This window comes from Octopus bimaculoides, chromosome 3 (genome assembly GCF_046866305.1).
Source record: "Octopus bimaculoides isolate indiv1 chromosome 3, ASM4686630v1, whole genome shotgun sequence".
Lineage (NCBI taxonomy): Eukaryota > Metazoa > Mollusca > Cephalopoda > Octopoda > Octopodidae > Octopus > Octopus bimaculoides.
Window position 1 is genome coordinate 137,378,781 of NC_142930.1, and position 25,195 is coordinate 137,403,975.

Consider the following 25,195-nt stretch of genomic DNA (forward strand, 5'->3'; position numbering starts at 1 on the left):
AACAAAAGAGAAAGTACCTTAACGTTTTGGATGCTAGTCTTTCATCAGATGAAAAGTATAGAAATAAAGGTGTATGAAAGAGGAAAAGTAGCTAAGGGGAGAGAGAGAGAGAGAGAGGGAGGGAGGGAGAGCAAGGTATTAGGGGTAGTTGTGTGGGCACAAGGGACAAGGAGAGTGTGAGATTTTATAGTGTGCATGTGTGCAGGGGTATGCAAGTACAGTAGTGGCATGGGCTAGTGTGAAATTGTTAAGTGGTGTATGAAGAAGGCATGGAAGGAGGTGGGAGCAGGCATAAGTGTGAGATGAAAGGGAAGGCAAGAAGAATGTAGAGAGGGTGGCAGAAGTGTAAATAGGGGTATGGGTGTGAGATGCTGTAATGTGGAAGAAAATTATGAACAAGAGGGTAAAATTACAGTGCTGGTGTAAAGAAAAACATTTTTTTTAGCTCTGTGAGGTACTTAGAGGATCAGGAGGAATGTGATAGAAGTTAATGTAAAGTCTATAAATCAAAGGGATACTCTCTTTACTCTTTTACTTGTTTCAGTCATTTGACTGTGGCCATGCTGGAGCACCACCTTTAGTCGAGCAAATTGACCCCAGGACTTATTCTTTGTAAGCCTAATACTTATTCTTTGTAAGCCTAATACTTATTCTATTGGTCTCTTTTGCTGAACTGCTAAGTTATGGGGACGTAAACACACCACTATCGGTTGTCAAGCGATGTTGGGGGAGACAAACACAAACATACATATATATACGACGGGCTTCTTTCAGTTTCCATCTACCAAATCCACTCACAAGGCTTTGGTTGGCTCGAGGCTATAGTGGAAGACACTTGCCCAAGATGCCACGCAGTGGGACTGAACCCGGAACCATGTGGTTGGTAAGCAAGCTACTTACCACACAGCCACTCCTACGCCTGAAAAACAAAGAAAGAGAAAAAAATGTAAAAAAAAAAAAAAAAATAACCAGCAAGTTTAGAGAGAGGAGTGAGTGAAAATAATGAGAAAAATTCCATATAATGAGGAGCTGATAAATGAAAATTAGAAGGCAACCAATAGATGTGTAAGCATGAAGTTTTAAGGTGTTTATAACAAGTTTCTCTTTTCATCCATTTTACCTCACTCATGTCTGCTCCCACCTCCTTACTTTCACACTTTCCTCACAAATGCACAAGCAATCACACCACTATACCTCCATACTTGCCACAAAATCACACACACACAGCACCCATCTCAAAATATGGTTATACTCCTGTCTCGTCTTTTGACTCACCCCATATTCCAACGTTGCTCCCTATCTTCCACACTGTTTTCTTCCCTCTCTCACTTCTTAACCACTTTTCCTTTCTCATGCCTCTTTTACTTTTCTTCTGATGAAGGACTAGCGTCTGAAATGTTAAGACTATTTCCCTTCCTTTTTAAGCATTAAACTAATACATTTGCTAAAACCCATCCCTTTTGTGTTGTCTTTTTCTTTTTGTTCATTGCCTTCACTATATATTTTTAACACATGGACTTCTTACCTCTTTTATTCTTTGTTGTATATATAACTAGCAGAGATACCCAGCTTATCGTACTTCAATACAGGAAAATTTCACAATCTTCTGCACCAATAAACCAATACTGTTCCTGAAAATTTCTTTCATATCTTCCACTGATTGCTTGAAGCTCACTAACTTCCTACACCTTGATCCTTGGATCTTACCTTTACACAACACACACATATATAATATTCATAATATTCGAGTGAGATTGTTGCCAGTGCTCCTGGACTGGCTTGTGCGGGTGGCACATAAAAGACACCATTTCGAGCGTGGCCGTTTTCGTGCGGGTGACACGTATGGTAATAACAATTTTTTTGTGTAAGGATAAGCAGGCAATTACAATACATAATTTAAATATGTAGCTTATAAAAGATAATCAGAGCAGTTGTCAACTGTAACTGATAGATAGAACTGTCACTTAAGATACTTTTACAAAGCACCAGAAGTTTAAATTATTAAAATACTACAATAGTGAATGAAATTGCAATCCAGAAACAAGGATTTTTATTAACAGATATTTTTTTATCACAGACAATTTTTTCAGATAATTTTAAATTCTTATTATCACTTATGAAATGATATTTTATTTCAAATGAGCTGCATCTATGCATATGTATTAATGTTTATGTGTACACATATAATTCAGTTATAAAGTTACATAAGTGACTCAAGGACTGAAGAGTCTTGTGTATTACACACATCAAATTTGATAAGTGCAATACATCAAACTCTTGGTCCTTGAGTCACTTTGTAGCTGAACAAAATATATAAACTCTTATGTATTGTGTTCTACTTCTCCTCTTTGTTCCACCATACCTACATATATCTTTATCTTTTATTTGTTTCAGTCATTGGACTGTGATCATGCTGGAGCACTGCCTTGAAAAGTATTATTAACAAATTGATCCCAGTACATATTTTTAAAGTCTGGTATTGGTCTCCTTTTATCAAATTTCCAAGTTATGGAGATGTAAACAAACGCATACAGACACACACACACACAATGTGCTTCCACACAGTTTTCACCTACAAATTCACTCACAAGGCATTGGTTGGCCCATGACTATAGTAGAAGACACTTGCCCAAGGTGCTGTGTAGTGGAACAGAACCCAAAACCATGTGGTTGCAAAGAGAGCTTAGGAACCATACAGTCAGAGATGGCAGAAATATCCTGTGATATTTAGTGATGTCAGTGTGAAGCTTGAAACATGCTAAAGTTAACTTACTTTTTATCCCTTGGGAGAGTCAACAAAATGAGTACCAGTATACTAAGAGTCAAATCAATTAACTGTCTGCATTTTCTTCAAATTTGTACTCTTTTGCTATTGTAAGAAAACAGACATATTTCACTTTAAGTTTTTAAGTTTTCATTTTCAATCTGATTGAAGCCAATGTAGACCAATGAATTGTTGAGTGGCTATATTTATTTCAATGTACAATCTCATGTAAAGTGAAGGTGACAGTTAAGATAACCTGAAGGCAAGATTATCTTGTCTCTCTGCTCTTATTATACATATACTCTAGTTTCTCACATGAAAGAAATATAATTATTTCACCTTGAACTTAAATCTCTAAGGTCACCTGAACAAAGAAACAGAAAAAGGATTAAACAAAATTCTAAGCTCTCATTTGTAACTCCAAGTAAGAGATCTCAGTTTGAAATTAGAAATTTTTTTTTTTTTAATTTCCAGAACAGTTTCTTTTTATGTTAAAGTGATAAAAATATTTGTAAATTGTGCAACAGTTCTCGTTCCTAGCTGCTATGGTCATGATACAATTTACAGCCAACAACAAATTCTTCTTTTCTTCAGATATAAACAGATTTAGTGCAGGAAATATCTGCTATAAAACATGTGTTTATTTAAAGTTGCCAATTTGTTTATCCTCACTTATATACTTCCTTGTTAATCTTTTTCAACAAACTTTAAGCAAATCTCAAACTTATTTCCAAGAAATATTTCAATTTCATATATATTCATATCACATACATCCCAATGTAACTGTTGATTCTCCCCACAAAATCACACTTCGAGCTATCTTTAAATGAAGACCATATGTAAGTTATTAATAATATATCCTAAATCATTTTATTACGTTCATCATGAAAAGACATGCTAGTTTTAGTCTAAATGCTAATTAAACACTGAAGATTAACTTAAATTAGTTATGACAGACATCACATATCTATTTGTCTAATAGTACTGGGTTTATAGGTTATTTCCTGTTATAAATAACAGTAATGATAGAAAGTTTTGTCAAATATCCACAACATATTGATTGTTTGTTCTCAATTGCCACACAAATCTCAGAAACCATAAACTTCTATTCAGTTGACACTTTTTTTGCAGCAAATACTAATAATCTTCCTGAAATTCCATGTGCTATCTGAATAACTAGCAGATAATGAGCTCTGTTGGCAATGAGCTTGTTACTAAATTGGATAAAGCAGTATAAATTGTTGAAAGACATTCACTGAGAGTATGATAAAAATGGAAGTTTGAGGATCAAATTTTCATGCTTGTTCTTAAATTTGGCATTTTTGTCTCAAAGAATTACACTGTTCTTGTTAGGCGGTGAGCTGGCAGAACCGTTAGCACGCCGGCCGAAATGCTTCGCGGTATTTCATCGGCCGTTACGTTCTGAGTTCAAATTCCGCCGAGGTCAACTTTGCCTTTCATCCTTTCGGGGTCGATAAATTAAGTACCAGTTATGCACTGGGGTCGATGTAATCGACTTAATCCGTTTGTCTGTCCTTGTTTGTACCCTCTGTGTGTAGCCCCTTGTGGGTAGTAAAGAAATAAGAATAACACTGTTCTTGTGAAAGTAAGATATAGCCATATATTTTTAATAATAATCTCTAGCTTAGGCACAAGGTGAGAAATTTTGAGAGGAGAAAACAGACAATTTAAATCAATCCTAGTGTTTGACTGGTACTTTATCAATCTTGGAAAGATAAAGTTGACTACAGTAAGATATGAACTCAGACTGTAGAGATGAACTAAACAGTATTAAATGTAGTGCTCCACTTGTTTTTTTCATCCACTTCTTAAATAATAGTAATAATGTCTAACAGGCACAAGGCCAAAATGTTTATGAGGTTGGAAACTGTTGATTATATCGATGCCAGTACTTGACTGGTATTTTATTTATTGAGCATGAAAGAATGAAAGGCAGTTGACCATGGCAGGATTTGAACTCATAATATAAAGCATAGTGTTGCCAATGTAATAACAACCACAATAATAATAATAATAATAATAATAATAATAATAATAATAACAATAACAATAACAACAACGATAATAATAATAGTAGCAGTGGTACCAGTACCAGGCAGTGGCTCTCATGGCTTCTGATCTTAACTGATTGTAAGTGTTATCATGTACATTATTTTGTCTTGGTATAAAAAAGATGGGCTACTGCAAATATTCTGCTTAATACCACAGATTTGCTTGTCAGTTGTTTGACCTTAACCAGTTGAGCAAGTCCCTTGGTGGCTGATGATATGTGCATCTCTGATCATGAGCAGAAGTAGTGAGGAAGTAGTGTTGAGAGGAATTCTTTGGGGGTTTGACTAATTCACCTTTGGAAACATGGGTATTTCGTTCGACATCCTTAAACAACTCTTATTCAGGGACCTTTTGAGTGGGACGAGCTACTTGACCTGAAAAAAATTCTAACTGGGCCTCACCTGCAAGGTCGTGCTCTGTTTATCTTGATACAAGATCACCATGTCGTGCACATAGTTGTGATGCATGTGTCTAGTGTACCCTTATCAGACGAGTAGTCATAATGGGTATACTGGGCTTTGTATATTTTACCCCAGTGTCACTTTGATGGTATGCACTGCCCTCTCACTCAATAATAATAGTAGTAGTAGTAATTTTACATAGGCACAGTAGTAGAAATTTGTAGGAGGTGGGAGGTGGAGTTACATCAATTTGAATCAACCTCAGAACCCTCTTCACAAATTTCAGGCCCCTTATGACTATATTAAAAACAATTATTATCATGATTACTACTACTACTATTACTACAAAAATAACAAGTAGGTAAAAAAATGAATACTAACAGTGTAGTTAATGACTACAATGTTGTAATTGCTTTAGTTTTGAGATCAAATCACATGTTAAACAAATGCAACTCCAGGTCAATTAATATTCATTATTCTGAGTGCAATGGGTTGTCAGACTAAATATTTTGCCATATCATTCAGTTCTGTTCCTTGACATTAGGAACTGAAACCCTTAAGATGTTCAATAAAATAAGTAGCATTAATATACTGGGGTTAATTTATTTCACTATACTCCCTTTCCGTTAAAACATTGGCACCAAGTTTAAGGAAGGAATTAATAAAAGCACAAGGAGTTCATTAAAAGTGTAGAGTACTGTACCTCACCATTCTGCTGTGGATCAATAAAGTACAGTAATTCAGATGCTCAACTTACATCCTTATGCCAAAGTAATTTAATGGTAAGTTAAGGCAGATAAAAACCAACAATAATAAAAACACTCATAACCATACAGTGCACCTAATGTAAGCTATGAGATTACACTGAAGTGTAATAAGGTCACAAACAGGCTGATTTTGTAAGTATCAGAAGCAAATAGTTAATAGTAGTAAGAACACTCATGAAATATATTCAACCAAGTGCTCAGAAGGTTCCTTAGAAGGAGTTAACAGTTCCTGTTACCTAGGTGACCAAATCAGCATTGAAGTAGGGTGCTCCAAAGGAATAGTGGCCAGAGTAAGAACAAGATGGGAAAAGGTTCAGGGTAGATTGTATGGTACTTCTGTATAAAGTGCAATGCTGCATGGTAGCAAAACTTAGACATTAATTGTGGAGGATGTGTAAAGGCTGGAAGGAAATGAGGTAAACATATTCTGTTGGTTGTGTAATGTTGGTGTGCATAAATGATGTAGCACAAATAAGCTGAGAGAAAAACTGAACATAAGGGGAATAAAATGTAGTGTGTGTGTGAGATATATATATATATATCTGGCTTTCATTGACATGGAGAAAGCCTTTGACAGGGTCCCCCGATCCCTTATCTGGTGGTCAATGAGGAAACTAGGGATAGATGAATGGTTAAGTGAGAGCTGTGCGAGCCATGTACAGGGACGCTGTCAGTAAGGTGAGTGTCGGCAACAAGTACAGTGAAGAATTCCGAGTAGAGGTAGGGTTCCACCAAGGTTCAGTCCTCAGCCCCCTCCTATTTATCATAGTCCTCCAGGCAATAACACAGGAATTCAAGACAGGATGCCCTTGGGAGCTCCTCTATGGCTGAGTCACTATCAGAACTAGAGGAGAAGTTTCAGGTGTGGAAGCAAGGATTAGAATCAAAGGGCCTTAGAGTCAACCTAGCTGAAACCAAAGTCCTAATAAGTAGGAAGGTAGACAAACCACAAACCCCTTCAGGTAGATGGCCCTGCTCGATCTGTAGAAAAGGTGTAGGTAGAAACTCTATAAGATGTACCCAGTGTAAGCTATGGACACATTAAAGGTGCAGCAATATCAAAGGAAGGCTAACTAGGAAGATAGTTTTTGTTTGTGGCAGATGTTCAGGAGCAATAAACACTGAAAATGTGCAGAAAACAACTTCTGCCACATTCCAAGGAGAAAAACTAGAAGTAGTTGATAGCTTCCGTTACCTAGGTGACCAAGTCAGTAGCAGGGGAGGGTGTGCTGAAAGTGTGGCTGCTAGAATAAGAATAGCCTGGGCAATGTTCAGAGAACTCTTACCTTTGCGGGTGATAAAGGGCCTCTCGCTCAGAGTAAAAGGCAGACTGTATGACACATGTGTACAAACGGCCATGCTACATGGCAGTGAAGCATGGGCCATGACTGCTGAGGACATGCGTAAGCTCGCAAGAAATGAAGCCAGTATGCTCCAATGGATGTGTAATGTCAGCGTACATACTCGACAGAGTGTAAGTACCTTGAGAGAAAAGTTGAACCTAAGAAGCATCAGTTGTGGTGTGCAAGAGAGACGATTGGTCATGTGGCGAGAATGGATGAGGATAGCAGTGTGAAAAAGTGCCCTAGTGGTTGAGGGAACCTGTGAAAGACCTGGGATGAAGTGGTGAAGCACGACCTTTGAACATTAGGCCTCACCGAGGCAATGACTAGTGACTGAGACCTTTGGAAATATGCTGTGCGTGAGAAGACCCAGAGGCCAAGTGAGACCATCATCCATGGCCTTTGCCAGGGGTGTAACCAGCCCACTTATGTGTACCTTTCCTTCATTGGACACTAAACTCTGCTTGTGAAGGCCTGTTGAGGCAAGTGAAATCGAAATCGAACCAAATTCGATGACTGGCACCCATGCCAACCTTTCCTTCATTGGACATTAAACTGCTTGTGAAGACCTGTTGGGGCAAGTGAAATTGAAATCGTAATTGAATCAAATTTGATGACTGGCACGCGTGCCAGTGGAGCGCTAACAGCACTGCCCAAGCGTGATCACTGCCAGAGTAGCTGTCTGGCTTCCGTGCCGGTGGCATGTAAATAGCACCATTTGAGCATGATCATTACCAGTGTCACCTTACTGGCACATGAAAAAGCATTTGAGCGAGGTCGTCAGTGCTGCTGGACTGACTCCTGTGCTGGTGGCATGTAAAAAACACCATTTGAGCGTGGTTGTTGCCAATACTGCCTGACTGGCCCTCGTGCCAGTGGCATGTAAAAGCACCCACTACACTCTCGGAGTGGTTGGTGTTAAGAAGGGCATCCAGCTGTAGAAACTCTGCCAGATCAGATTGGAGCCTGGTGCAGCCATCTGGTTTGCCAGTCCTCAGTCAAATTGTCCAACCCAAGCTAGCATGGAAAGCGGACGTTAAACAATGATGATGATGATGATGATATATACATATAGTTGAAATTTACAGAAAAACAAAAGACGAAGACAGGTGCATAAACAACAAGCATACATATATATATATATATATATATATATATATATATATATATGGAGAGAGAGAGAGAGAGAGAGGACTGATCTAGAAGGGAGATATGATGTGCTTGGATAAAGAAGTATCAAGCAATCCAAGTGGAACGAATATGTGGAAGAGGATAACAAAAGACTGCAACAAGTGTATTGGAGACAATGTATTCAGTCTATGCAAGCAAGAAAAAAAAAAAGGACTTTATAATAATGATGATGATGACAATAACATAAAAATTTTTTTAAAATAATTTAATAGCTAAAGAGTAAAATATTTGGGAAATATTTCATATGATTTGTTAAACAGAAAAACAATTAAAACAATGGAAAAAACACATTTTTAAAAGATGAGAAAATTATAAAAAAATTAAAAAAATTTGTTTTTAATGAAAAATATTTGATGCTTTGAAAATCATGTACATCCAAGAAAATGACATTTTTTAAAGATGACAAGCAACAGCTTTGACTTTGATTCCCCGTTGTAGCTTTTTGCTTTACTCATTGCTTCATATCTGTGGTTTCTAGCTGTTGTAAATAGCTAAGTGAGTGATGGCCTCTGCTGTGCTGGTATGTTAACTTGTCTCTCACTTGACACACTTTATTCATAAAGTTAGTTTCCAGTGACATCCTAGCAACCTGATAAGTCATGAAACATTTTTCAGTTATATCTAAGGCATTTTTCTCTTTAGACTGACTCCAGTAAAATATTAATACTTAAATAATTATAATAATAATGATAATAATAAAAATAATAATGATATGGAAAAAAAACATGAAATAATGGTAGCCTAAGATCAGGTAACTAACTGAAATAGTATTCCTGGGTGAAATCTTTGACTAAATGAAAATGTAAATATCAAAATTCAGGTGTGTTTCCTTCATTTTCAATATGATAGATAATATCAGCCAAAGAATATTCCACCATAGCTTCACCAGCTGCCCTCGACATCTGCAACAGAAAAGATGATGATGATGATGATAATAATAATAATAGTAAAGTAACAACAATGGTTTCAAATTTTGCTACAAGGGCAGTAATTTTGGGGGCGGGGATGAGTCGATTATATCAACCCCAGCACTCAACTGGTACTCATTTTATCGACCCTGAAAGGATGAAAGGTAAAGTCGACCTTGGCAGAATTTGAACTCAGAATGTAGCAATGGGTAAATTACTGCAAAGCATTTCATCTGGCACATGAATGATTCTGCCAGCTCGCCGCATAAATAATAATGATGATGACGATGACGATGAAGATGATGATGGTTTCAAATTTTGACACAAGGTCAGCAATTTTGGGGGAGGGAACAAGTAAATTACATCAACTCCAATACTCAGCTGGTATTTATTTTATGATAATAATAATTATGAAATCATTGTGTATAGTGCTCAGGTGCACTACAACTCATCAAAGGTGCATGTACAGTACATAGAATTATGTACAAAAGTCAGAGTATGAGTTATAATATACATGTGTGCATGCATTCATATGCATGCACACATGTATATGGAGGATATCAGGTGTAGTGTTGGTGAATTTCAGGAAGCATGGAGGTTTTAAAGGCTGCAATGTTTTGGCATAACCCCAAAAGGAGGAAAAGCAAAGTTGGCCCTGGCAAAATTTGAACTGAGAACACAGTGATGGGTGAAATGCCATCAAGCACTTTGCCTGCTGAGCTAACGGTTGTCAGCTCACCGCCTTAATAATAATGATGATGATGATGGTCACAAAGATCAATCAATATTTACTATATCAAATATGCCATATGAAAAGCAATTACAAAATATGTATAAGATAAAGAGTGGGTGGGGCAAAAACAATATATTTAGATTAGGAATTAAGTAAAAAAAAAAAAAGTGGGGTAACCCACTTGAACAGCGATAAGAAGCACCCACCACTTAGTAAAGATTAGGCCATTACATGACTCTTACTTTAGTTATAATCACATTCTGCACACTGCTTTTTAAAATTGCTTGTCAGTTTTTAGGCCAACCTCCAAAATCTCCCAAACCCTCTCTGTAGCTCATATCCAGTTGCCAATAGGCTTCTGGTGTGGGTTTCCACTAAAAAGATATCATTTTAATGATTTTTATGTCAACGTAAGTGTTTTCGTTCTCTTCTTCCATCAGCAGCACATAGCCCCTCCTTCAGCATTTGTATCAGTCAAGGATTCTTCTGTTGGGATCTAAAGTAGCCTACTTGGTTTTATACAAAACACATTCTTTTACTTTTGTTCTCCCTCTTTTTCTTCTTCACTATCTCTGATGGTTTCTCATATTTCTTTATGCTATGCTCTGCCCTATAACCTCAAGAGGAAGAGCTCTAGATGGTCCTGTACTGAAGGAGATCTCTTACTTTCTTGGTATCCTACATTGTTGGCCTCTGAAGCTTCTCTTTTGGCTGTGTTTGGAAATCTAATAAGTGGTGTGCTGGAAACAGCTGTAACAACAATCATAGTCATCACCTGTGAGACTTGCAGTTGTTGATGTTGCTTCTGATGCCACACATTTTCTTTAAAGAAATAATCAAAATAAAAGTTTCAAGTCCTCAACCCCATTCCCCACAATAGAAATTAGTGTAAACTTTGGAATTACTTACTGGTGTGTAGGGGCCGCAATCCTTAGGTGGATATTTGAAATTAGGTCCAAAATTTACAGAGACCTAGGATATAAATAAAAATAAATTATATACACACACACGTATCTCACCATCATTTAAACATCCACTTTTCTATACTTGTAAGGGGCAGACACAATTAATCGAGGCAGATTTTCTATAGCCAGATACCCTTCCTGTCACCAACCCTCACACGTTTTCAAGTAAGATAATATTTCCCCATGATTGGACATGTTCTCATAGAAGATTGGAAACAAGTGACACTGCTTGTATGACAGTGATACTCATTTACAACTTTCACGTGATGTCAACAAAGAGATGCAAACACAAACACACACACACACACAATTTTTCTATGTACCAAATCCACTCACAAGGATTTGGTTAACCTGAGACTATAATAGAAGATACTTGCCCAGGGTGCCATGCAGTGGGACTGAACCCAAAACTATGTTGGTTGGGAAATGAACTCCTTAACCACACAGCCAGCCTGCACCTATACGCATAGACCCAGTTTATACACAAGTCCACTAATGTATTGATTTTGATTCTCTTTTATTTAGGTGGTATTTGAGGGTTATGCAGGAGAACTATTGGATACTGATCAACTTATTCTCATATGCAGAATAATCTGAAAAATTGTAAAATTTGTTGAAAGCTTGGAAAGAGTATGTTAGAGTTATATTAAAAAAAAAAAAAAAGAGAAAGAAAAGTATAATGCTGAATGTATCAGGGTAGTGAGCCCACAAAAGGGCAGAAATTACCAGAACTAGCTAGATGGTAATTAGGGTAGTCATCAAAACAAAATAAGTACTGAGTATCCAGATGAACACCTCGCTGTAAATTTTATTAGAAGTGTGCACAAATCCTTTAACTTTTTAGCATTTAAACTAGCCACATCTGGCCTAAATATTCTACCTATTTTATGTTCAAACTGGCTGTATCTGGCCTCTCACACCTAACCTATAACGTCATTCTAAAAATAAACAATCACACCATCAAAATCTCAAAGCTACGAGATAATGCGTGATTAATTCAAAACACTGTGAATAAAAAAACATTACATTAACCTGAATGCTAAAGGGTTAAATATAGTTTTCTGAACTTGCTTAATCCACAGCAAACAAATTTAGAAGAAAGGAAAGAAATATACAAAATAATGAAATCAATACTTACAGTAGCATTCTTGTATAATGATACAGAAGGGTGGTAGACTCCTTCAAAGATATCAGTAAACATTACCCCTTGATTTTCACCATTTTTGTAAGTAATTAACTGCAAGATATGAAAATAGAGTTAGAGTTACAATAGTTAGTTGCATCAGATAATAAAATGATACCAGCAGCTGAGGTATAACAAAAGCCTAGTACAAAATAATGTGATTTAGAGTTAGAATATTCAGATGTAATGTTAACAGTTACATTGTTGAGTTGACTTGTGGTGAAAAGTTGTCAGATTTTAATATTGCCGGAATATTATCAGCCAATGTGTGAACCTCTGTGTAATCATAAAAAAAGGACATAATATTGGATAACATAGCCTTGAAATGCTTATGATGGCAGGATTTTCTCAATTGGGACTGCTAGTAACATACACTTTCAGAAAAGAATTTGAACATGATCTATCTACTTTAAGGTAAAATGCTTCAGAGAAGTTATAGAGATGAATATTTGGCATGGAGCAGGAGTACAACTGCTAAATACTTTTTTTTTTAATTGATGGTTATATTAATACTTATCTTGAGCAGATTTTGTTTCTATAGTATTGTTTATTTAGTAAAAAGTTATACACTGATATAAATTCTCTGTGTGCTTAGATGACTGTAAAATGATAATCATCATCAACATTATCATTGTTATCATCATCAACTTCGTAGTTATTCTAATGTCCACTTTTTCAAGCTTGCTTAGATCAGATGGAATTTGTTGAGGCAATGCCCTTTCTGTTACCAACCCTCATTGGCTTCCAAGAAAGGTAATATTTTCCAATGGTCAGACATGTTTTCACAGAGATTGGAAATGAAGGACACTGCTTGTATGGCTGTGATGCTGCCAGTAGGATCCAAAATGATGTGGTTGGGAAGTAAACTTCTTAACCACTCAGCTATGCCTATACCACTTTGTAAAAGGATAGACTAATTATTTTTATAGAAGGGCTCTTAACTGATGAAAAATTACTTCTTTTAATGCTATACACATACTGATTGGAAAACAACACTTCCATTGGAATATTGGTTTTAAGGAAGGCATTCAAACTTTGAAAGTATGTAAAAATATCCCTTGATGTACATCTATTCAAAATATACTAGCATGCAAAGCAGATGTAAAATGGAAAACAAACATGGGTATGTGTGAGCTGGCCATGTTATCTGTATCTGTTATCTGTAATGTGAAAGATTTTTATTATTGATCACACAGATAGCAATGGACTCTTCTGATATCCTGTAACATAAATAGTATTGAGAAAAAACTGAGTAAAATTTAGAATATTTGGAATAATGAATTAGAAGCCTTTCTATGAAAGGTGTATAAGAAATATGAAAACAAATGACAGTGAAACAAGGGCACTGAATGTTAAATAGCTGCAGCAAAATATGATGTAGAATCAAGATGACTAGAATGATGATGTATTGCTGACCTCTCTAATTTAGACTAATCAGTATAGAAAAATAAACTTTAAAATGATAATAAAGCTACTGACATTAGGAGAGGAACAAATCATGTCTATTTGTTAGAATATAACTTGATGAAAATTAAATCCTTAATGAGAAATAATAGACAAGCATTTATAGTTATGTTTATATATTAGAATGGTTTAAATGACTTTTTAAAATAAATTTAGACATTTCAAAGCTGCATGCCTTTGATATTGCAAATCACTCAAACATGACATAAATATCTTAGCTATTTTCACTGGGATATAGTTGAACACATATAGAATGCAGTCGTCATCATTAACTACGGAGTATATACATATGTATTGTATGTATACTAGATAAAATATATACTGGTTCATGCTGGCAAAAGCACTGTAAAGTGGTTACCATAAAAAAGAGCATCCAGCCAATAGAAACCATGCCAAAACAGACACTGGAATATGATGCAGTCCTTAGAAACATCAGATCATGCCAAACCATCTAATTCATTCCAGCATGGAGCACAGACGTTAAATTATGATAATGAAAATAGTTCACCTCGTGAAGAAATCTAATGTTTTAGAAAGGATCTTTTGTTAGAGAAAGATGAGAGATAAAAGATGAAACTTCATTTTTCTTTATAAAGAATACTGCACAAAAATATCAGGCTTCTTTTTCTCACAAAAACTCATTTATTCCATTTAGGAATCTTTTTTTTTTTTACTTGTCTATAATATGATATGCTGTTCTAAGGTTCAGAACTTTGAACAAAAGTCACCATTTAAATGATTATATTGAGAGATTTGCTTTCTACTCAGCAGATCAGACACTATGCATAAAAAGCTTCCCTATGAATTACTTCATTACATTATACTTGCTAGCCATTATGGGTACGAGAGGTTCAACTTAAGGGCAACAATATTTTAAATGGAAAATGTTACTAGATTGTTAAAATATTAGAAATGAATGGAAACAAGAAAATCAGATAATACTGTTACCTTGCTTCTAGGGCTAATTTGTAGGTTTTTCTCAGCTTCAGAAACATAATCTTTTTCTTCATAGTACAAGTGACTCTTGAACTTTACTAAAGGCTAAAAGCAGAAAATAAGACAAAGTAAAATATTAGTCATTGCATGAAACAGTATACACAGATGTGTCTCTGCAAGGACAGACTTTGTACTAAAATGGAATGAAATATAAATTGACAGGAAGAAGTCACCATATGGACAATTATTGATTGTGGTTCAATGAAATAAAACAAAGTTAAATAAGAATGTTATATATAATTTTATTTCATATACTGTACATGCAGGTGTATAATATGACTGGGCATACAATTGGATTTCCATTTAAAAAGTGGATTTTGAGCTATACTTGCTGTATAAGACTATCCCAAGTTTTTGTGGCAAATAGCTCAAACGCCAAAGGCACAAGCTTCATAGTTAAAGGGGTCTGGTGAGCTGTAGCTTCCCCAGCAGCCTCTGCCTTTCTTGTTTCAGTAGCATTTTAACTATGTTTCAATCAGCAAACTTTGTATGCAACAATTCTGCAGTCTTGGTTGTTTAATATTTATCCAGTTCTTTTAAAAAGATGACCAAATATTGTGAATTACTTACTATAATACACATCAAACATACCTGGCTGGTGTAAACACCACTGTAGTAATGTCACTCAGGTATCAGTTATTTTACAGGAACTAACATGGTGTCAAGTATACCATGGTAACACCATTTACTTGAAATGGATTTACAGATTTACTTACGGTATGTATAATATTATATTGTAATATATTAGAAATGTTATAAAGTACACTGCAAGTATTTTCTTTAATTTGTAAATTTTGTCTTGCTTCACGAGACTATTGGTCTTGAAACAACATATCCATTTGACGCTGCTCATGGACCATGTCTGCTACATGCTTCTCTAGAATCAGCCAGTGTATAGTGCCTCAGCCTCCTCTCATTGCACATTTTGTCCTGGGTGTACTCCTTAATAAGTCTTCCTTTAATCGCCAAACTCTTGCATCTTGATTACACTGTATTCTCTTGCAGCAGCACAGTTGTTGTGGGACTTGGCGTATGCTACCATTTTCAGCTTAAAACCAGCTTCATATTTCCACTGTTTATCCCTTGGAGCCATGAGCGGGTTTTACAGTACCTGGAAATTAATGTTCACCCAGTGAGAATACTGCAGCTAATGAAAGAGTAACAACTTGAGCCTTTTCAAGAAACCCTGTCTATAAGTGTTTAAAAGTAACCGGTAACTGTAAGGTTTATTGTGATTGGTCTGACTGACACAAACTGGCCAGTCACAGAAGGTGCTGGTACATACTGCTAATCTGATGTAACAGGTAGATTAGTTACCGTAAACTACACTTGTTCTGAAAACCCTTGGCTGGCAGAGTGCTGCATGAGAGAGCGCTCTAGCGAGGTAGTGTAAACAGAACAGACCCTGGGACCTGGCTGAATGGGCTGATTGTTTACATTTTCTGTTCGTCAGCTGTTGCAAATGGTGACTGGTGTCTGTCCACTAAGTTTGCTGTGCAGTTATTTTAATATAATCTTAATATTAATCCAGCTTCCCAAACATACGTGTAAGTATCAGAAGAAAGTACAGAATTGTAGAACCATAGGATCTACGTGAGTGTTTAATGGTGTTCTCCATTAATATGTGCAAGTATCAGTAGAAAATACTGCACTGCAGAACCATAGGATCTATATGAGTGCTTCATACTGTTCTCCATCGACATTGGTGCTACTCTAAACCACATAAAGTTAATGTTCAGTTTTATACAGGGTATATAAGACAACCCCTAGTTTTGTGGTGATTTTTTAAAAGTTCAAATTCCAACCTGTAAGCCAGTATATATACAGTATATATATATTTAGAAGATATATCTGAAATTTGAAGAAATTTAGTTATTCCATATATCTGTGACAATAGACTGTATTCAGCTCAAGTTACATGAGTTGATAGGAAGAAGTCACCATGTTGATAAGCAAAGTACAAGGATTCTATGATATGAAGAGTAAATAATTATGTTATTGGCCTTGTTCAACATTAACTAATGAGTCATGAACAATGGCATATTACTTCCCATGCTGTGCTAGAGGTCTAATCCTTGCATGCATGGAAAAGTGGATCTAAAAGTGGGGATGATAAGAGACTGGAATACTAATCACATGATGACAAGTTTAAAATTTATCAATTATAGTTGTGTTGCGCCCCTAAACAATACAAATAACTCTGCTCTAGTTTATCTGGCTTCCAAAAATTGGTTTCATGTGTGGTTCATAGTTAAGTAGTTAAAAAAAAACAAAAACAAAAGGAGAGGGGTGCCCCTCATTCATTCAAACTGGATAAATAGAAGTAAAAAGAGAAGATGGTGTTGGTAGAAATAGTAGACTGTATGACTAAATGTTCCACAGTAATTAGAGTTTAGAGTAGATGCATAATTTGATTTCCATTAGTGTAAAGGATCAATGGACCAAGTACAACAAACACACACTCTTGCTTTCAGTCTTTATCTTGTAGGTTGCTGCTGCTATTAATATAACGATGTCCCAGAGGATGCTGATTTAATTAGTGCAGACAAATTCAATAAATCAGATTTGTATATGTACACCAGTTTCAGTAAGTGAATGTATATCTGAAACAAAGGCCAATAGTTCCTAAATTTCTACCTCTTTCTTACTCTATTGACAATGCTTTCACTCCCAGAACTAATGTTACATATGTAACAAAATAGTTTAAGCCTTTTGTTACTATATTTCTGTTGGACTACACTGCTGCTGTTTCAACTAATTTTGGAAATAATGAAAAATTTATTGAAATAACTTTATTGTTATCAGGGCTGTGGAGTCAGAGTCGGAGTTGTAGAGTCAGAAACAATTAAAGGGTAGCTGGAGTTGGAGTCTGATTCCGACTCACGATATCTTTATTCTTTAATATAAACCAGTTATAACATAAAGGTCTACTCAGAGTACAAGTGTATGCATATGCTTTATGAGATATGTAGACCACAATCACTTAATTACATAAAGAGGAGTCGGAGATGCCAATAGAACAAGAGTCAGAGTTGGAGTCAAAGTGTTTTGTTTTGACTTCACAGACCTGATTGTTATTAAGGTTAAACTGGTATCTGGAACATAAATGAACGAGGAATTTTTAGGGAAGGTTTTTAACTTAGATCACTTTCAAACAGTTAATTTGCATTATAAAACTAGGGGGTGGTGGTCTTAGGCAGGTTGGTATAAAAAGGGTTAAATATGAACTATATAAAGAAATCTTGAAATTCATTCCATGGTTTTCTTTTAGTACTAACAATTCTTGTGAATCTATCACATCCAAGTTTGTACTTTCCTCACAGAGACCCTACTGCATCTATTACTTGTATCAAGAATACATCACTATGTATGCATGCATGCATCCACCCATATTATAGGTGTGGCTGTGTAGCTAAGAAATTTGCTTCCCAACCAAATGGTTGGTTTTGGGTTCAGTTTCCACTGCATGGCACCTTGGTCTTCTACTATAGCTCCAGGCTAACCAAAGCCTTGAGAGTGGATTTGGTAGGTGGAAACTAAAAGAAGCCCATTATATATGCACGTGTGTGTGTGTGTGTGTGTGTGTGTGTGTGTCACCTTGTCTTGACATTGCATAATAGTTGTAACTGAATGTCACAGTCATAAAAGCAATTTTTCATTTCCAATATTCTGTGAAAACATGTCTAGTCATGGGGAACAGGTGAGGGCTGGTGACAGAAAGGGCATCTGACCATAGACAATGTGCTTCAATAAACTTCATCTGACCCATGCAAGCAGGGAAAAAGTAGATGTTAAAAAAAAAGCATGATGATGATGAAGAATATATATAAATATAAGTTGCCTCTATGACTTTCAGTTACAAGTTAGAATTTTCATCTATGCTATGTTAATCTTTAGATAATTGGTCTTTCAATTATTTTTCTGGGTTTGAAACTTTTGCAGAAGCTCTCCATTACATTTGGTAATTACGACCATATATCAGAATATAAAGTTTCGAGGGCTATAAAGTTACACTCTTGCATTACAGATGTGAATGTGTGAAACACTGGAAACAAGCTTCAGATTTCATCAATAGAAATAAATATGAATGAGAAAAACAAAAACAAAAAACCCTCATTGAAATTTTAGTGGATTTTAATGGAGAGTTTTGTCTTTTTAAACAAAAGAGGATCTAAGAGGTAAAAAAAAAAAGAAGGCATTATCATCCTCACTACCACTGGTGACCACATCACTGCTTGTTGTTAGAACATCTATTTCTGGTTTGGACACTGAAGGTTATAACAAGGCAGAAACATACTACAGCGACATTTGGTTAGGAAGTGACCCAGATATATAGTGAATTGAATGTAATTAGTGTGGTACTAATAGTTTTGTGTAATTAATTAGAGCTAAGACTGAATGGACTAGACACTGCTCCTTCACCAGGAATGTGCAGCCAACCACAGAGAGCATCCACTGAACCAGACAGAATGCTAAAGATTAATATGCTAAAAGTGGTAATGTGTACACATACACAAATATGTGTATGCCTGCACATATATGCACATTTTATGTGTGTGTATGTGAGAGAGAGAGAGAGAGAGAGAGAGAGAGAGAAAAGTTATATGGGAAATATAAATTGATATATCTACACACACATAGGTGCAGGTGTGGCATTGTGGTAAGAAGTTTGCTACCCACCCACATAGTACTGCGTTCGGTCCCATTGAGTGGCACTATGGGCAAATATCTTTTACTTGCAGCCCTGGGTTAGCCAAAACCTTGTGAGAGGATTTGGTAGATGGGAAACTAAAAGAAGCCCATCATATAGATATAGCTACATATATGTGTGTGTGTGTGTGTGTGTGTGTGTGTGTGTGTGTGCGTGTGCGTGCTTTATGTGTTACTATCTCCAGTTGTAAGTGAGTGTCACCATCATGCAAGTGGTGTCCTTCATTCTAGTATTCTGTGAAAATATTATTTTACTTGGAAACAAGTAACAGTTGGCAACAGGAGGGGCACTCAGCTGTACAAAAATTTGCCTCAACAAATTCCATCTGAACTATGTGACATACATACACCATAATGGCTGTGTGAGCAAGAAGTTTGCTTCCCAACCAGGTGGTTTTGGGTTCAGTCTGACACTTTGGACACCTTTTTATTTTAGTTCCAAGCCAAGTGGTAAATGGGAACTGAAAGAAGCCTGTTATGTATGTATATGTGTGTTTGTGTCTCCTTGCCTTGACATTCTGTGATGATTGTAAAATAGCATCACTGTCTTACAAGTAGTTTCCTTTGTTTCTAATCTTCTGTGAAAACATGTCCAGCCATGGGGAAATGTTACCATGTTTGGAAAGAGATGAGGGTTGGATCTACCTCTGTCTGACCCATGCAAGCATGAAAAATAGGCATTAAAATAACGATGATGTATGTGTACACATACACACACACACATTTATGTATTACAATAAAAAATGTGGGAGCATGCATGTTACTATTCTTAAGTTATTATACCTGGAAAAGTACAGAACAAGATTTCTACAGTAGAATTTGCCTAATTCGTCACCTCTAGAGGAAACTAAAAAGTACTTAAAATTAAAATGTACTTAAAATTAAAATGTACTTAAAATTAAAATGTACGTAAAATACTGCAGCTGAGAATAACATTTAAAAAATTTAATATATTTTATTAAAACAAAAATTCTCGGCTGCAATAGTGCGTGAATGATATAATATAACTATATGTAAACTCCATGCCATTGACAGTTCTCAGAGTTAGATCAGTTCAAATGCCATAGTAATTTCAACTGTCAAACTTTATTCATAAGTTACACGTGAATAGTTGTTAAGCTCATTCTACAATAGCCCCATTGAGCAGACTTACAATGAAAACCATTCCAGCTAAGATCATCTCATTTTTTAGAAGTATCTATCACTATATTATCCAATGTCCTTCCTTGTTCAACCAGGTAGCGCAGTGGTTCTCAACCATTGTTTTTTCACCTATGGACCCCTTTGATTCCTACTTTATTCTGGTGGAACCCCATAGTCATTCCCTGTTTAAAAACTGGTTTTATAGATACTTCTTTCAAAATTCCTATTTTATTTTTCACTCAATTTACTTGTATAGGTTTGCAATAGAACTCAATGACTGGAAACATGTTTAATCTGTAAAACATTAGAGAAAGAAATGTAGCTGTTTCTTGCAATAAGTACATCTAAGGCAAATTTTTTTTCATGGACCCATAACATACTACTGTAGGTCCCCAATTTATTAATTTTGCTTGTGTGGAGCCTCCAAAATCTTGTATGGACCCTGGTCGAGAACTACTGATGCAGAGAGTCCCTTATTGTTTCATAAGTGGTTGGTTAGCTTGCAGTGCTCTTCTTGTCGGTTTGGTGAAGTCACTGGATCTATTTTAAAACGGGGGCGCCAGTTTTCATTTATGTTTTATGTAGTGTTTTTGGTACGGAAAGATTTTCAAACTTCGTATACTTATCTATTTTGTGTTATATCTATTTTGTGTTATAGAACAGAAAAATATTTTTGTATTCAAATTTATTTCATGTAAAAAATTGTCTTATTTTGATAATTTCTACTAATCACTGACGTCTATTCAGTTGAAAACAGTTAGCGCTGTAACGGTGTATATCGTATTAATCCCCTAACTCTAACCTTAACCCTAACTAGACTGTTAACCGTAACCGTAACCCTAAAACTAACCCTAACTCTAGAATCCGAAATCTAAAATTGTTACACACATAGATACGCACAGCGTAATTTATTATATAAACAATATATGCGTATAAATTACGATTAAATCGGATGAAATATGTCACAGGGAATAACATTTTTATGACCAACCAGCAGTAACTCTATTCAGCTGAATAGACGTCAGTGATTGGTTGAAATTACAGAAATACGACAACTTTAACATGGAATAACTTACGAATTCCTTTTTTTTGTTAAGAAGACTAAGAGTAAAAGATGTTTTATATGACATTTTACCAGTGTCCCAAGTTTCAAAGTGTTTCGTTAGTGTTTCGTTAAGAAAATACTGGTGCCCCCGTTTTAAAATAGATCCAATACTGGCGCCCCCGTTTTAAAATAGATCCAAGTCACTCAGTCTCAGACCAGATTCTCCAATGGTTATGGCTTACTTTGCCACTGGATCTGGACTCTCGTTGTGTGTGTAATTGTTGGTGTGCTTCATCAGATCTTACCATGTTGAACTCCTCATGCACCATGGAACAGACACCAACCAAGTTTAAAAACCTTCCTTGGCAACAAGGCATTTTCATTATACATGTACAGCTGTATGCAAACATGCTAAACTGATTAGACTGAATAACGAAATAGAAGTCCAACTTACTTTGTGTGTGTGTGTGTGTGTGTGTGTGTGTACTGGAGCAAGGCAGTAATGTGTTCAAGTAGCCCCAACCTACAGGTAAACCACAACTGCAACCTCAATTTTGCTGTACATTTACAATTGTGTTAATAAAGGAAATATAAAAGAATGAGAGACTAACACAAGCACCACCACTGCCACTATCACAACCTTCTTTACCTTGGCATTATAAACTGCTGGAATTCACAACAGTACCAATGTGTAACTTCCTGGTTTCCTCCTGACCTCATACCCCCAAATTTCACCCTCTTCCACACACACACACACCTTCTCTCCCATCTTATCTCTTTCTATAACTCTCTCTCTTCATTCACTGGCTCCAACCACCTCCCTTGTTCATTTCTTGTTTTTAATCCTCACTCACCTTCAATCTAGTAACTATGTAATAATCATACACACACACACACACTCTCTCTCTCTCTCTCTCTCATTCACTCACTTATCTATACATGGTGGTGGGTAAAGTAATGGTGTTGACAGAGAAGTTGTTAGCAAGTTGCTAGTTACAATAATAATGGAATCACTGATGGTGATGGCAGTAATTAGTTATGACAGTGATGATAGAAATAGTTTTGATAGTAGTGCAGTTAGTGCCAGGGCTGCCCTTAAGATGATGTCCCATATAAGGAAGCAAGAACTGCCCCCCCCCCCCCCCCCCCCCCCCCGGACTATTGGGAGGTGGGTAAGGGAGGAAAGGATAGTTGTGCCTTAGTGTTGCTACTGATATTGTTAGAGGCAATGGTGGGAGTGGGGCAATAGCAGTGTAGTGGAGGAGGGTTAGGTAATGGAATGATGATGGTGATAGATTTTGGCTACTTCAATTTTAACACCAGTCCCATACTCTTGTTCCCACAGAGAAAAAAACAAAAATAAAGAGAGAAGAAAGAAAAGAGAGTAGTGGCGTCAGTGGTTGAAATGAAATACCATTATAATCAGCAGTTGTTTGCAGGAAGCAGTGTAGCTAGGGTGGTTTCAGAAGAGTGAAAAGAGAAAAAGAAGACAGAGGCTGAAAGAAACTTAAAGAAGAAATTAGAAGAGGAAAAGAAACTGCAAGTAAAGGAGAAAGAAGAGAGAGAAGGAAACCTGTAGAAGAAATTTAGAGCAGGAAAAATAAAAGCAAAAAGGAAAAAAGAACACTGAGATAAAAGAAAAGTCAAAAGAGAAAAAAAAAAAAGAAAGGCTAGAGGAAGAAGAGAAAGACAGTAGAAATTAGAAGAACAAGATAAAGAGAAAGAAGTCAAACAAGCTAAAAGTTGAAGAAGTAGATAGGAGGAAGCTACAATAAAATAGCAGAAGACAGAAATGGTAGCACAGGGGCAGAAGTGCTGGTGTAGTGGGAGGAGAGAGAGATAAGATACAAGTGAAGAGGAGGGGGGAGAGATAAACATATAAATAAATGGGTTTTTACACTGTTTCTCTCAGGGTGGAAAGGAAGCTATATTGTAACTGGTAAAAACTTTCTGCCTTAGAAATGAGTTGGATGGTTGGCCTTTTTAGCCTTCATTAATGGAAGTCCACAAAAACACCTTTTGAAGAGAGGATAGAGAAAATAGATAGAATGTAAGATAAAGAGAGAGAGAAAATGAGAAGTGATATGAAGTAGTGAAGAGATTAAGAAGGGGAATGATAAAAGATACAAAGATAGAAAGAGAGAGGAGAGAGGAGTGAAATGAAATAGAATGAGTGAGAGGAGAGAAAGAGAGAGAGAAAGGTAGAACACCAGCAGTAATTAGTTACCAAATTCTGACTGTTGAAGCAACAACAACAACAACAACACAAGTCAGCTCCTCAACTCCATATAGCAGGACATTATCAATGGGATTGTACCAGAAATTCAAACAGGTCAAATAAGTTTTGGAAAATTCTAAGATTTCTTAACGATGGTAAGTTGTGTTTTATAATTCTGTAGCTTAAAAAAAACAAACAACAAACAGATAATGAAACTGTAAAAACAGCATCATAAATATAAAGTAAACAAAACAAACAGTATGAAATCAACACAGAAATCCACCTCTAAATCAATGAATTTATGTCTGTCTGTCTTACCCCACCCTGCACAACACATGTAGCTGAATATGTAGGAATGCAGTAAGATAAAAAAAATTCCTATACCATAAAAAACAAAGTCCTAGATTGTTCTTGTGAATGGATTCTCGCAGCCACAGACAAGTTACTGCTTAAACACTTTCGCTTTGAAATCTATTAATTATACAAGAATCTACTAGCCACCACCCTGGACAATTTCTTCAATGAGGGAGGCCTTTAAGTGGTTGTTTGGCCTGCTAGAAATGGCAGCTAAATCTTTCTCAAATCATATTCAATAGTCTAAAAAAAAAAAAAAGACACTGGACACTTTAGTCACTGATACTTAGATGAGAGGGTCATGGTTGGAATGTCTTTGCTCATAGGTCTGCTCAGCCAGGTCTAAGTAAGATAAACAATAACTCTTAAAACTTGCTCTTTCATCTCTGTTTGGCAGTGATGACAGTTTGTTACAATGATGATGTTGATAATATCTATAGTAGCCTACATCAGGCTTTATTTATTTACTATAATTTACTATGTCTTTAAACAGATTCAAACACTTAGCCGCATAGATTTACAAAGTAATGTAAGAAGAGGGACAGAAATGAGATATTAGGATGTTTATACTTTTTCTAGAAAGTCTGAGAAGTGAAGAGAAATGCCTACAGACAGGAATCAAATAGAACCCTAGCAGCAGACTGCATACTGGGAGTTTACCCCCTCATAGTTTTCAGCAGTAAGCCAGTAATAGCAGGTAGGGTGGTATGGGTGGCCAGGTACCCCAGTCAGGTCATTGATACTCATCTTGAACAAAATTCTTGAAATATTCTGATTCTTCTATGCTTAAAGTGTTTGTAGTACCCCCTCTCTCTCTCCCACTGCCACTGCCATTTACCTATTTACACTTGAATTACTCTTAAATTATGAACTTTTTGAAATTATGAACAGAATTACACTTAAATTATGAACTTTTTGCTCATGAATGGCATGGATG

The 25,195-nt window shown here is 36.1% G+C and overlaps 2 protein-coding genes across 2 annotated transcripts in view; one reads left to right on the top strand and one right to left on the bottom strand.

Moving 5' to 3' along the window:
- Nucleotides 1-8,727: 8,727 nt before the first annotated feature.
- Nucleotides 8,728-25,195, bottom strand: part of LOC106883251 (set1/Ash2 histone methyltransferase complex subunit ASH2) — a 154,528-nt gene continuing 138,060 nt past the window's right edge. Inside the window, exons 15-18 of the mRNA XM_014934184.3 lie at nt 14,741-14,833; nt 12,284-12,382; nt 11,090-11,152; nt 8,728-9,441 (exon numbers count right to left, since the gene is read on the bottom strand). Of these exons, the coding sequence (XP_014789670.1) occupies nt 9,349-9,441; nt 11,090-11,152; nt 12,284-12,382; nt 14,741-14,833 (348 nt within the window). The 3' untranslated portion in view covers nt 8,728-9,348. The remainder of the gene's footprint in view (nt 9,442-11,089; nt 11,153-12,283; nt 12,383-14,740; nt 14,834-25,195) is intronic.
- LOC106883252 (uncharacterized) overlaps nt 22,854-25,195 on the top strand; it is a 74,561-nt gene continuing 72,219 nt past the window's right edge. The window contains exon 1 of the mRNA XM_014934186.3: nt 22,854-24,059. The gene's annotated coding sequence lies outside the window, so the exon portion shown is untranslated. The remainder of the gene's footprint in view (nt 24,060-25,195) is intronic.